The 14,815-nt window shown below is 34.2% G+C and overlaps 1 protein-coding gene across 5 annotated transcripts in view; it reads left to right on the top strand.

Moving 5' to 3' along the window:
- Plod (procollagen lysyl hydroxylase) overlaps nucleotides 1-14,815 on the top strand; it is a 264,942-nt gene that overhangs the window by 53,750 nt on the left and 196,377 nt on the right. For all 5 annotated transcript variants that reach the window (XM_089098842.1, XM_089098841.1, XM_089098840.1 and 2 more), the window contains exons 5-6: nucleotides 8,976-9,152; nucleotides 12,629-12,828. In XM_089098842.1, coding sequence (XP_088954968.1) covers nucleotides 8,976-9,152; nucleotides 12,629-12,828 — 377 coding nt within the window. The remainder of the gene's footprint in view (nucleotides 1-8,975; nucleotides 9,153-12,628; nucleotides 12,829-14,815) is intronic.

Raw genomic sequence — 14,815 nt, 5'->3', positions numbered from 1 at the left:
AAGAATTATGAAATTACTAGTTTGTGCAGCTGAAAATACGGGAAAATTCCACAAATTATGAAATAATAGGTTCTGGCGTGAAAGGTACAATTTTGGGTTGGATTTCACTATTGATATGGTTTTTGACCTTGTAATTAATTTTTTGAATTTTCTAATGTTTTGGCTGAGTTTTGATAAAAAAAAAAATCAGATTGAAAAAAAGATATAAAAAACATTTGCTAATTGTTGAGTATGTTGTTACGTAAGATGATGTAAAGATGAGGTTTTCCGTTTGGATGAATTAAGGGTATCAGTGACTTAATTGCGATGAAGGTAATGCAAGGTAAAGGAATTTCAGATCGAAAAAAACTATATTTTTGGAATATTTCTAAGTCTTGTGCTACCGTGGAAGCACCCTAGAAAATGGCAAATTTTAAGGTTGATTAAATAGTTTTAGAATAAGAATATCCCAAAAATAAATCTAAAAAAGAAAATCCCTGTGTGTCTTATGTGGGAAATCAAATCGACCATTGTATTTGTTAAACTGGATCATTGTTAGTTATAATAATTATCAAACCATGAAAAAATGTTACACCTTGAAAGTCCATCCACTTGCAAAATTTTGTACGTGTCCCGCATGGCAGAAATGTGATGTAAAGAGGCGCTGCATTGGGGAAGTTTGGCTACGTGTGTCACATAGCTTGCCACGCGAGGGAAAGCAAGTAGTACTGCAAGATGTACGCTAGGCTAGGTCGTCGAGTGCTTGTAACTTACGTAACCCTTCTTTCTTTCCCAAGTATCTGTGAGCCATTAGTTACTAGACCAGTGCTAATATGACATAAAACTTGAAATTCAACTTTTATATACCGTTAGCTCTTCCTATAGCCGGTTTTACTGAATTATTGGCCGTAAATGTGACAAATCAAATATTTCCGCTGATACTTTGATCAAGGCATGTTTTTAACATCGGTCTAACTTCCGACACAAAAATGGAATGTGCATCAACTGATTCATACATGGGAGGGGGGGGGGTTTAATTGGTTGAAAACCCGTTAAAATGTGCGTTTAAAAGGAATAAAAAAATGGGATGAAATTTGTGTCCCTGTACCCCCCCCCCCAAAAAAAAAAAAAAAAAACATGAAATTGTGTCTGTGATTGCTTCATTTTTTTTAGTTAAATATACGGTATTAAGTTTTTTGATTTCAGTTGCGTATTGCCCCGTTATTAGCGTTTTAGTCAGTATAAATATTTATGAAGATTCATGTGCTTCATTGATGTCGTCAAGAGGGATACCTCAGAAGCTTTTCTTGAAAATTGGAAAAATGACTTTTAAGGTCCTTCAGACAGGATGGAGGACGGAGGGTGGGCGCGTGATACATCAAGTATTTTACGCTTTAATTCTGCTCAAAGGACGTTTCAAGCAGCTGTCCTAGTACTTACTTGTTATCCCGACCGTGCTCAAGAAGTGAAGTTGGGCTAACCATAATGAAATATACCTAAATATGATGAAAATATGATACTTTAGTAACAAAATTATGGAAACTGCAACAGAGAATTATGGAAAGCTGGCCGCCCAGAACGCATTATATAAAATACCGAACCAACTCTATATATTAAATATTTAATTAAAATATGCCTGAAAAGTAGTTTATTTCTCTTATGCTAAGCTGATTATCTGCAAGTGTTTCACAGAAAAACCGTTTTTAAACAGATTGAACAGATCAAACTTCTTGAGTCTGGTCGGGGTAACATATAAGTACCGCTTTCCTTAAAAGTTAGGACAATTAAAAAAGAAGAAATTGACTGTTTTTATCAGAAATACCGTTTAGGAAATCTCCCCGTAAGAAACAAATTGCGCCCAGGTTAAACATTTTTTTTCCCAACTAAACGTATATGGTATCTACCTTCTTCTCTCTTGCACAATGTTTATGATATGCTACCTTTTTTAAGTTTAGATCATATTTTAATCTTTCCACTTATTCTCACATTTTCAGCTAAAACCAGATCCACAGAATAGCCGAGGGCGGGCATTTGCGTTAGTAGTAAGCGAAAGATCTTTATAGTTGTAGTATAATAATAGCGTAATATATCAACGAGGGCGCTGCGACGATTTTTGCAGACGCTTAAACTGGACTTACGGTACTTACTGTAAGGTGTATCAACTGAATATATAAGACATGAAGAAATAGACAAGGATTTTTTGTGAAATGTTAATGGTATATACACACAAAGATATAGTAAATTATTTATTTGGCTTAAACGTTTATTTAAAATAACTCGCTAGTTAAAAAATGTTTCTATATATTTTTTTTTAATATATAATAAACAGTAAAAAAAATGTATTCCGAGTGGTTGTCCATTTTCTGCTTCATGGTGTACATCATGGAGTGCCACGTGTGCCACATTTCTTCCACACGCATGGAACAGTTTCTCCACCCTGCTGCGCTTGGCACGCTTTTGCCATCCTTGGCACGTGCCAACTGGTGTGTGTGGTTTCTGAAAATCGGTAACCCCGGTGTAAGGGTACCCCCCCACCACCCCCAGCTCAGGTGGATGAATTAATTTCATTTTTAAATTTTCTTTTATAGTTAAATGACTTTTGCTAAAATTGCTAAAGCTAAGTGAACAGTGCTAAACGAATGGAAAACATTAAAAGTTGAGATTAACTCAAATGCCCTACGTAACAGGGATTTATTAATGAACATGTTCTGGTTTCAAAATAGTAAAAATAGAAATCTTTGAACACTAAAGAAAATGCAATAATTCAGGGGGGCTTGAGGCCCAGGCAGCTAAAACCTGAGTTTTGCCATGATTTGGGCACTTCTTATACAAATTTTCAAATACTTTTACTTTTGCCTCCTGGAAAGAAAAAAAATCTCCAGTACGTGCCTGGGACAATGTATCGTTTATCGGTTAACTTTGGTTTATACATGACTCGTTCGTTTTGACATTAGAGCAATCTATTTTGGCCACGCGCCCTATTCTAGATTTTGTATGTTGTTCGTGGAAAAACATTGTGGAAATTCAGTAATTACATTTATGTTGTTAATTCAGTAAATGAAAAAGTAAATTGTTTCGTTTGATAATTGAAGAATAGAAACGCTTGTGGTATTTCTGTGTATAAACAGAGACATATTCTTCATAAGTTAAGGAGCTAAGCTTTACATGTTTTAACGTTAAGATTAGTTTTATGGTTGAGATTTAAGATTAAGGAACTAAAAAAACACAACACGTCATCAAAGTCTTAACAGGGATAGTTTTTGAGCTACAATTTTTTCAAAAATAGCATTTTATTTTAATGATGATTATATATTGTTACTCATAAAGAGCGCGTAGATATAGAAGTGAGCTTTCAAATGAGCCTTTAAACAGATCTATGATGTTTCAGTGCCCCAATAGTGGGGACAAAAAAATAAATAAAGGGAAAAAGTAAAGGAACACAGTAGTGCTTCCCATGCAAAAAATTTGATTTTTGCTCATGTTGGGGGACTATAATTTCCCTATACGCATTTATTGGCTATGGTTATTCTACCTATGGTGTAATTTTCATTTAGGACTGACCACCATTTTTAAGGGGTTCCAGGCTATTTTTCGGAAGTCCCATAAATTTGTTTTCGTAATAAACTTTTGCCAATAAGAGTAGCCGAAATAACAGTTACCATTCCTGAATCAGCTTCAAATGGTGATTCTTCCTCGTTTGACAGTTTTTTTTCATAATGTGTTTTTAAATGTTCAGTTACTATGGGTCAGACTTGGTCAGATAAAAAACATGCTTTAAACACAGAATAAGTTTCTGTGACTATCCTGAAGGAAGGACCCCCTAATAGTTAAGGGGGCGAATGCTCTTAATAGTTATAGAAAAACCAAACCTCATTGAAGAATAATTTAGAACTACTTGCAAGGCAAGTTTTAAGCGGATGAATATGGGGTAACTAAAAACTTGAAGTAAAGCTAGGTTAATTAACAGAAGTCTTTTTTTGGTAAGCTTTCTGATTAACTGAATGTTGAGATAGATAAGAAATAGAGATACCTTTTGAATCAGCATTTTATCCTGAATCCATATAAGACATTCATTTGTGTCGCAAATGAACTTTATCCTCACCCCCCTAGTGGTCAAACATGTGGCCATAATTTTAATTCTTTAATGCACTGGGTTTTCCATACGTCATAGCTTCTTTCAAAATGATTTAACGGTTTATCAAAACAATGAAAAATTCAGTACAGATATACAATTCAGAATATATGTTTGACCACTAAGGGTGTGGGGTATTGGTAAAATTCATTTCCGATACACATAAATGTTATATTTGGTTTCGGGATTAAATCCTGATTTCAAAAGGATGTCTGTTTCTGAGCCATATTAATATTCAGTTAATCGGGAAATTTACCCTTTTTCTTGTAGTACAAAAACTGTTTTTCAAGATTTATGCTTTATCCACATTTAGGTAACTTTCAGATGTTGGTTCAATACCCTTTTTCTTTGCGAAAAAAACCAATACTGTCAGCTCATTCAGATGTTGCAACCAAACTGAAACGTGACTTATAGCAGATGTACAGTAAAATTATTAGTCCAGCAAATTATTAGTAGTAAATGATTTATCTCAAAATTGGAAAGGAATCTAGGTACTTACGTGTTATAGCGACCACACCAACAAAGTGAAGTTAGGTTAATCACAATGAAACATACTCAAATATGGTGAAAATATAATACTTTAGTAACAAAACCGTGGAAACTACAAAATAGAACTTATGGTAAGGAGGCCGCCCAGAACGCATTATATTAAATATCTAATGTAACCTAAACTTAACCACCTCTGTATATTAAATATTTAATTAGAATATGCCTGCATATATACCGTTTATCTCGCTCAGGAGTAGCTAATTATCTCTTAAGGGACATATAAAGCCGGCATCATTACAGATCAAGAACAAAGTGTGGTCGCTATAACACGTAAGTATCGGATTCTAAAATAAACGGAGCAAAAATTGAACTTAATAACGCTCATAAGAAACGTTTATGGCAAGATAGTGTCATAAACGCTCTAAGAACTGAGTCTCTCAGTTCTTAGAGGCCTTTTTAACAGTCAAAAGTAATTGGAGGTCAACCAGACCCCCCCCCTCCCCGTACACTAATCATTTCCCCAAACACATTCAATTATAATTTTTGAGGTAGCCATCTTGTTCAGTGTATTTGAAAGGTCCATAAACTATGTCTTTGAGGATACCCCCCCCCCTATATAGCCCTCAGGGCAAGGGTTACGCCCTGGAGGTATAAAGGTTTTTTTTTTATAGAAATAGTGGTCGTATAAACTTCAAAGAGGACTCATGGGATTGGTAATCATAAGTTATAGTGCTATTTTTAAGAGTATGTATTGAGTTTCATTTAATTGTTTATAGTGATTTGTGGTAGTTTTGCGCTTGGAAGATTATTTGACTTTATTTCTGCCCATTTTTGGCTTAATAGAGCTCTTTACTTTTCTATGAAAACTTATTCTGTGGAAAAAGGTTTTTTTTAACTAATTCAAATATATGGCACCGTTATTCAGCCCGGAGGGGGATCGTGCCCCCCTTTAGGGAATTTCTTATAACATTACACGATTTTAACACATTCAGCCGATTTTCGCAAATTCGAGGCCCAACATGTCTAATATGTCCCATTCATTGTTAGGTTTTACGTACCGAGATTTGGCGAGGGCTAATTTACGCCAATTATAATTTTTCATATGATTTTTCAGCCAATCAGAACATCTGTGGAAAACCTGATTGGCTCAAATTTGTGCTAGGTAAATCTTGGTATTAGTGAAATCTCATTGTCTATGGTCCTATACTAAATGTTGATCTATTAGTTACAACCAACGGCCTACGCATCACAAGGTAATAATCGTTAAATGATTATGCGAATGTTAACCCCCCCCCCCAAAAAAAAAAAATTCTGGCGCCCTCATTCCTTGTTTTTTTTTCTGTTTTTACTGTTTTAAAATAAATCTGTCAATTTGGTTAACTATTGGCGCCTTTATCACATTGGTCCCCCAATATTTTGCTCTAGATCCACCCCTGCTCTATTTATTAGTAAAACTTTAAGTAAAATTATTACTTATTGTGAAACTATTGTAATCACTGCTTCTAATTTTTTGTTTGGTCACATCTGTCACTAATAACTTAAAATTATGACTTAACCGCAATATTTTCGTGGTATGAGTCGCATTAATGTATTTGAGAAGAAAGTGAACATGCATTCTCGTATATTTAGGGGTTCTTATTCAATGAAAGAGGAGGGAGGAAGTGGAAATCTTTGAATTCTAAGAGCAACATGAAAACATACAATCCCGTGAATTAATTTTCAGATCTTTTCCGTTATATATATACCACCCCTTACTTATTAATATATATTTTCCGTTCAAATTACTGATAGTTTAAACAAAAGAGTGACTTACGGCAAAATGCACGGGAAACATATCATTTGGGCTGTATATTTGAATATTAATGGGGGGTTGTGTGTAGAGTGATGTGGGTAGAATGATGTGGGTAATCCTAAAGTATATCATTTCTAAAAGCGTTTCACTTTACTTTACCCCCTTCAAAAATATATGTTTCCTGTGCATTTTGCCATACTTCACTCTTTTGTTTCACTTAATACCTGCAAATGATTGAAAAATAAAATTAAGATAGTGGTATAGTTATAAAAGAAAAATCCTTCTTTTCTTAGAAACATCTTTAAAACGGGAATGTTTGAAACGGGATTCCCTTTATAACGGGAATCCTGTTCTTTGGGAGGGAGCCAGGTTCAATATTCGACTATCTAAGTTTTTAAAAGAGTCAACAATTTGATCTTAAAAGACGAACTTGTGTTAATTTTAGATCATTTCTGCAAAGAAGGTTACGTGCTATGAATAACATTAAACTGTTTGAAAATAATTGACTATATATTCTTGTATATTTTAAAAGTCCATATTCAGGAGGGGGGCATTGTTAGATTTTAAAAGAAACCTCGAAAGATGGATTTTCTTGCTATTGTTTTGGGAAAGGTTCTATACCGTACTTAAAAATGTATCATTGAAGAAAAAATGGGTGTTTATTTTTCTAAATATCTGTGGTTTGGGAGAGAGGAAGATAGGTTTGAATTTAGAAGTGTTTAAATTCACAAAATAAGTCAGCAATTTTATCTTAAATGACGATTTTCTTTGACTTTTAGATTATTCCTGCAAACAAGTACTCTGTTCGAAGACGAAGCCTCGAGCAGAATGTACCTTGCAGTATCTCCAGCCCCTGTAGACTCTTTGACATAGTATTCAAATTAAATAAATTGGGTCAGTACACATTCTGACAAAATGGAAAAAATAATTTTGTTTTAACATCTTACGCATACCCTAGGTCAATGCAATTATGATTATATTATGTTAAGAATTTTTAAAGTGTTTTAATTTGGATTAATTGTCTGGTTCGCGAAGCAAAACTCGGTTACCGTCAAAACCTCTCCTTAGTGTAGTTATACTAATAAACTTTTTGAACAATCATTTTTGACAATTTTTATCTCTTTTTATGATTTTTATCATCTTAATATCTTATCTGTGAAGGAGGCTACCACTCCCTCCATCGTCCAGTGTTTTAGATTCGAGCTTAATAATTGAATAATAATGCCTCCAACTGATAATCACCCCTGAGATTTTGCACTCCTCAAAATATTTATCGGAAGTGGTGGGTCGGAGATCTCGAAAATGAATTTTAGGGTCGCAATTTTTCCGATTTTCAAGGGATGTTCCTCGAATAATTTTTTTCGATAGAGAATATTTTTTTTAGGTAGCTCGTCAAAATGTCAAAGGAGGATAGAATATTCAAGAGCGGATCCAGGATTTTTGTTCGAGGGGGGTGTACCCGATTTTTTCCCGTGGACTTTGTCTAACGTCCTGTGTAAGCTGATCTGAACCGTTTTTTCGACTAATTTTCGACTCGGTCAAAGATTTGGGGGGGGGGGGCTCAAAACGGGTAACCCTTCCCTCCTGGATACTGCCTTGAGAATATTTAAATGCTTTTAATCGTTTTACACTCATATTTGGAATATTATCTATTTCTGGTTCCATGAATCTTGCTATAAAAAAACTCAAACTTTTGCCAATTGTTCAAGATACTGACAACACTTATTTATTTAAGGTATATTTTATATTTATTTAAGGTATATTTCTTTAAGGTATATACTTATTTATTTAAGGTATGAATCAAACTGCTTGTTGCTATAAAATACATAACGAAAAATACATAGAATTGTACAAATAACAAAAATACAATAAAAATCATCAAAATGTAAACAATTAAAAGAAGAGAAAGAAACAGCACAATAGAACAATAGTAATAGTAACATCAAAAGGTAAAATGACTAATAAATAAAGATGGCATGACTATAATAACAATAGAAAATAAGTTAACACGTTTAATAATGATTAGATTAATAAACTATTATAATCATTAAATTAGTCTAAATAGAATCGTGGCCACTAGATGGTACTTGGGTGCATTAATACCAACCGCTTTAAAAAGCCTAGAAGGATTTCCAGGGTTCAGTTTCTTTTTAGCTAAACGAATGTTTCCCATCTTCTTTACTTTTCGTCAGTGAAGTTTTAAGAGGTTGTAGGTGAGTTGAATAACTGCGACTAAGACTAAATAAAGAGCTAGAATTGACATATCCGAAGTCTTTAACTGCTCAAAACAATGCATTAATTAGATCGGGTCATCAAGCCTTTTGTAATATTATCTTTATAAGTGTTTTTCTTTTTAATAAAATAAATGGAACTTGAACTTCATCAGTACGTTGCCTACGGAACTTAGAGAAGGAACTTGAAGTTTGGCAATTATTTTATAGTACGAATGGCCTTTCAAAAAAAAGCGTAAGAAAGACTGGATATTTGGAATTCTTCTCGGACTCCACGAGAACTGTGCTTTAGTCTTGTAATTTAAACAATCGAAAACAGTTCGCTTCTAATTGCTTTGTGTTTTAATTTCAGGATTCATTGGATATGCTTCAGACCTATATGAAATTGTTTCCCACAAGGAGATTGATGACAGTGATGATGATCAGCTTTATTACACCTTGATCTATTTGGATGCTGAGCTACGAGAGAAGTTTCAGATGAAATTGGATCATAGAGCTGAAATTTTTCAAAATTTGAACGGAGCCGTTAGTAAGTACTATTGATTTTCTAATTCACTAAAAATTCAAAAAAAATTTTGCTATCTATAAGAAGTGTTTGAGCCACTTAAAATTACTCAAAATGCAGAACCAGTGTAGTCTTGTGCTGAGTCAGATGTTGACTGTGTGTCTCGGCAAAGATTTTGAAATATGACTTTCTGGGCGTAACCCGCCAGAACTTGAAGAACTTGGGACAATTCTCCACAGTTGTCCGAGAATCGCTCAACAGAGATCAGCATAATTGCTAGAGCTCAATAGAGAATTGCCAGGAGATCAACAAAATTCAGACAAAGCTGAATAATTATGCTGTAAAAATTCTGCTCTAGGAAATCTAAACCGTCTCGTGTTTCTCCAAGTAATTTTACTGACACTTGGAGTCTAGAAATATAGAGTCTTTGTATCTATTTATGAAGTAGCTGCTTAGAAGCCAGGTCGAATCACTCCACTTTTCTTGTATTTTTTTTTCCTGTCAAACCACTTGATTCGAATTTGCACGCTTACAAGGAAGTTTGATAAAAGTAAGGAACGAGACTCCCAAAGTTTTGAAATATTTAAGGTATTGTTCGTAGAGCGTGATTCGAAAAAGGGACCATGCTCACCTTTTATCATATGATCACCCTTATTTCTGTGAACATTGTAGAAACAATGTCTGTAAGTAAACAAAACGATACCTTAATTGGAGCTCCAGGAAAAAGCAGCGCTCTGTCACACTGCTAAGAGGCAGACTTGCTCAGGAAAGTCAATCACAAATTCATGCGTCGGTTTGAACACGAAAAGTCCTTTCCAAGACCAGATGTTAAGAATAGGAGAAACACTTTAAGGTGCGTGATGCCTTAGAATTCCTCAATGCAGCCAGTTAAAAGGCCACATGTATGTGCCTGGGAGCATGGAGCTGCACTGTTCGAAACGGTGAGAGGGTCAATCCAGCTGCATCCAAGGTTTTACCCAAAACCTTGGTCTTTGCCTGAACCATGGTTTAGCCCGTCAGCAATACCTAAAACTGAGCTTTGCCCGACGATCCGTCGTCCCCTGGAATAGCTTCCCAACAGAGGTAATCCCTGAAAACCCCTCGCTTGAAACGTTCAAGGTACAACAAATACATCAAACCTGAAAATTAAATAAAATAGGGAAATTACCAGGACTAGTGGTATATCAACATTTTTGATGGAGCCACAAAGACTGTAAAAAAAGAAAAACATTGGAACTTGGTACTTTGTCTCAAAGAATGCACAATGACAAGTTGAAGTTCTTGACCGTCTACTCTAGAAGAAAAGAAGACATACTTTTCTTCTAGAGGAAAATAATAATCCCTAGAATTTCCACATTTTAATATGATGATTTAAACGCAATAGAATAATTGCAACCTAGTCCGGGGCTGTATTTTTTCGGTGCTCCTGTATACATTTTTTGAGGAGCCAATTTGATTAATCATACTAAAATGGACACTTACATTCCCAGCACTAAAATACACAAGCAAAAATAGAAATCAATAACGTTTTTTCACCATATGCTTGGCTCGTTATAGTCTCAGCAGTCAATAAACTTTCATGCGTTGTTTTATTGTGGAGCTACTCGATTTGTCGATTTGGTTACTGGCCGGCTCGTTTATCAACTAAAATTTTATGCCTAAAATTTCCAGAACGATTTATCAATAAAAGGTTGTCTTTTTTCTGCCCTCACTGCTTAAATGTAGTTTAATTTGGTTCATTGCTTCTAGTTTTTCGAACCATTTGTCATTTTTCATTTTTCATACAGTCTTGCTAGAACTGGGCCCTATAGATTCCATCACTCTGTAATTTAAGCTAGTTAGAAAAATATGTTTTTACTTTTATGGACTTGCCCGCCCCCTCCCCATAAATTTGGGGAGGGGGGGGGTTCACTTGAAAGTCTACAGTCCGCCACTTGAAAAAAGACGAAAAGAACTTGGAATACATGATATTAGGCCAAAAAAAGTAGAAATGAAAACTTTTGTTCATCCTTAAATACTATATTTTATTGAACCTAGTTGGTAAAGGAAGAATCCGGTTGCACAGAGAAAATTTTGGATGATCAATGACTGTTTTCTCAACCATTGAAGTTGTCGCTCTGATTGTCTCATTCTTTGGCTAGCACTAAATAACTACAACATTAACAATCCGTAAAGGATTGCAATCATCGCTAAAGGATCGTGATTTAAAAATCATGTAATATGCGCAAGGCTTGGGGGAAAGGTGAAGAGGATATTAATCATATGTTCAGTAGTTGACGCAAATCAACTTGGCAATGCAGTTCACTGTATCTCAAACCTGGGTCTCTATGTAAGTGCCTCTATCCGTCAAACATACATTAACAAAATTATTATATAATTTTGGGGTGAACTTGCCATTTTGTTTTTGATTTTTAAAATTATTGATAATTTTGTTAGCAAATTGATCAGTATGATCGTGGATTATAGTTGAATTATTATAGTTGTATTATTATAGTTGTATTATAGTTGTGTTTAGATGTGAATAAATTCTTGTGTCGTAATCTGTCGTATCCATGACAACCAGTGAATTGCTTTTATCTGCTTTAGTTATAATAATGGACGGATCTTTGCAAAGATTAGATAGAATATTTTGGTCATACAAATTATCTGGTTTTATATTGACGGGAGAATTAACCCTTTTTGTTTGTTGTAAAGGGTATCAATTAGACTAGCCCTAACTTCGTCTGGGTTGGAAATAGATGTATAAAATTCGTGCATAGAAGACTCCAGAGAGGAAATTAATTCCGCCACGGGGACCTGTTTTGCAAGATGAGAATTTTGGACCCTTTTCGAGAGTTTGAATTTGAGTGTAAGTAGGGCTATTCATCGAAGATTCACAATGTAGGTTTTCCAACTTTCTAATTAGTCGCTTCCTTGAAAAGCAGAAATCGTGACTAAACAAATCTATTTCCAATCCAACAACCTAAACAATCCAACAACACAAACAATGTATTTTAAGAAACTGAATATTGACAGCTCTTTAAAAGGAAGTTCATCCTGACAAGTGCCGATCTTAGAAGGAATTTACCCCACCACTCTGTTTTATTACTTTACCAAAAGGAAATTTGGCAAACCCTAATTTAGTTTAAACCCGTGAAGAGTATATATAAATATTACGTAAGGTTCAGTTCTTTATATTAATGTGTATACCCTGATCTGGACTTGAAACCTGACCTACGAACTTTCAAGACTTGCATACTTTAAAATCTGACTGTCTCTTCTCTATGAAATCACACTCTTGGTGACTTAGGACTTAGGAGGTCCTTACTCTTTTTGACCGCAATGAAAGGTGCATAATTTCTTTTCATATTTCCCGACAATCCTGTATTATTCATATGTATTTTTGGCTGGTTTGACAAATATTCCCTCCCCCAACCTCCCCCCACAAAAAAAGGTGTTAGACTTAGGCTCCAAGCGTTGTTGCTCTTAATAGACATATTTTAACATTTTATACCTTAAAGGTGACATTGAAATTCGTTTCCGCGGCAAGGAAGCTTATGTCCAGAATACTGCTTACAAAACAGTTCCACTTATTGTACATGGAAACGGACCAGCGAAATTGGCTCTAAACACTCTCGGAAATTACTTGGCCTATTCCTGGAATGAAGAAGATGGCTGTACTGCCTGCTGGGAAGATATGAAATCGTTGGAGAAGAAAGAGGTAAAAAAGGGAACATAAGAACGATAAAATTTGGGTCATAAGATAAAGGGGTAAAGTCCATTTGTCCCTGGTGACAAATGTATCCTGTATCTAGGTATTTTCCCTTCCGCACCATTTTTAATGTACCTAAAAGGATTATAAAGTGAAAACAAATTGAAAAAAAAAATGCATTAAAATAAAAAATCGTAGCAGTAAAATTCAAAAGACTGAAAGAACACACAAAAATATAGGACATAGAAAGAAACTGAGCTGAGTCGTACCTTATAAAAATGTGAAAAAATTATTAGAACAAGAACTGAAAGACGGAAAAATTAGAAAGATAGGTGCAGAAAAATAAAGCTAAACCTAAGGCTAAAAAATAGAACTCTTTAGGAATGAGTGTTCACTAAAATGAGACCTCTAGTTAGAAACAGGGGAATGAAGCACATATATTGCTGTCCGGTTATCACAAAAATGATACCTTCAAATATGAATAAAAAAAAACACATATGTTGCTGTCCATTTAACACTAAAATAATACCTTTAAATATGAAGATGAAAAAAAAAAAAAACATATGCCACTGTCTAGTCATTACAAAAATGAGACGTTTAAATATGAAAGGGGGAAAAAAGCACACATGTCGTTGTCGAGTTATCACTAAAATGTGACCTTCAAATATCAAACAGGGGAAAAACACATATGTTACTGTCCGGTTATCATTTAAGCTCACTAAGCAACGAGTTAATTTCTTTGTTTTAAATTTTGAAAAGTAGCATTAACTTTAATTTTTATTCCAAAAGTATAATTATTTTTTATTCGTCCTGTGCCGTGTTGCATTCAAACCACTTTGTCTAATTTTGTCGAATTCGGGGTAGTTTAGTTTATTTTAAAATTAAATTTAGCTCTTTTTTATTCTCTTTCTAATGATGTTGTTTTTTTGAGTGAATATTTTTTTAAGGATATTTTTTTCCTTCTGGAAATTTTAATTTCGAAATACACTAAACATAAAGATCTTTGTGCCTTTTTGGACCTTCTTATAAAAGAAGGTCCGAAAAGGCCCACAATTTTTGTACCTTTTTTAATTTTTCTATTATTATTTTTTATTAATTTTTCATATTTTTTCTATTAATTTAATACAAATTTATATTTTAAGGTGTTTTTATGTTACCCTTTTTTGCTCGGGCTCTGGTACTCGGCACACGCATCCAAAATACTGGAAATATGACATCATGATGACAAGCGCGCGAAGGCTGATGGCTTGAGCAGCCGACCATATCGATCAAAATCAGTGGGTGGGGGGGGGGGGGTGACAAAAGAGCCGATAAAGCATTTGCTACTAACTCTTTTGCCAGTATCTTCAGATAATTGCTCCTGTTTGCTGTTCTGAGGAATTACAGTGTTATTAATGATATAATTTTGAATACTAAACAATCTAATGGTTAAAAACATTTTGTATTTGTTTTTAGAATTCTGTATTTATTAAAATAAATTAAAGGGTGCAGTTAACAAATGAGAATAATTTAATGATTATTAATTGTATATTTCATATATATGCATATATCCAATATGTATCTGACTGTGTTGTTTTCCTATATGTTCCAATATGTTTCTGATAAATTGAGTTATTGTTCCGCTTTTCAGTGTCTCTCTTCAGTGTCTGATTCAGAAATATGCTCAGTTAAAGTTTGTATAGTTTCCATAGCCTATTTTATTAAAAATAGCAATTAGAAATTATAGTAATATCTTCAAATTTACTCATAATTCCACGAGTATTCAATCAATCAATCTATTCATTTGAAAAGAAAAACAAAGGAAAGGCATTACAGCATCAAAAACGCATCCGCGGTTTTTTTTTTCTGGGGGACGGGGCTACAATAAAAACTTAAAAAAAACACGTAAAAAATTATGAGTTTTTTTACGTTTTTACGAGTCGGACAAAAATTTTGGGATAGGGGAAGGGGGCTCAAATCCCTTAACTCCCCTTTCCTCTGGATACAACCTTGTACA

Source organism: Artemia sp. Qi Xiang Cuo, chromosome 13 (genome assembly GCF_049724085.1).
Source record: "Artemia sp. Qi Xiang Cuo chromosome 13, ASM4972408v1, whole genome shotgun sequence".
Lineage (NCBI taxonomy): Eukaryota > Metazoa > Arthropoda > Branchiopoda > Anostraca > Artemiidae > Artemia > Artemia sp. Qi Xiang Cuo.
The sequence above is the reverse complement of the archived record's forward strand: the minus strand, read 5'-3'. Positions and strand labels throughout refer to the sequence as shown.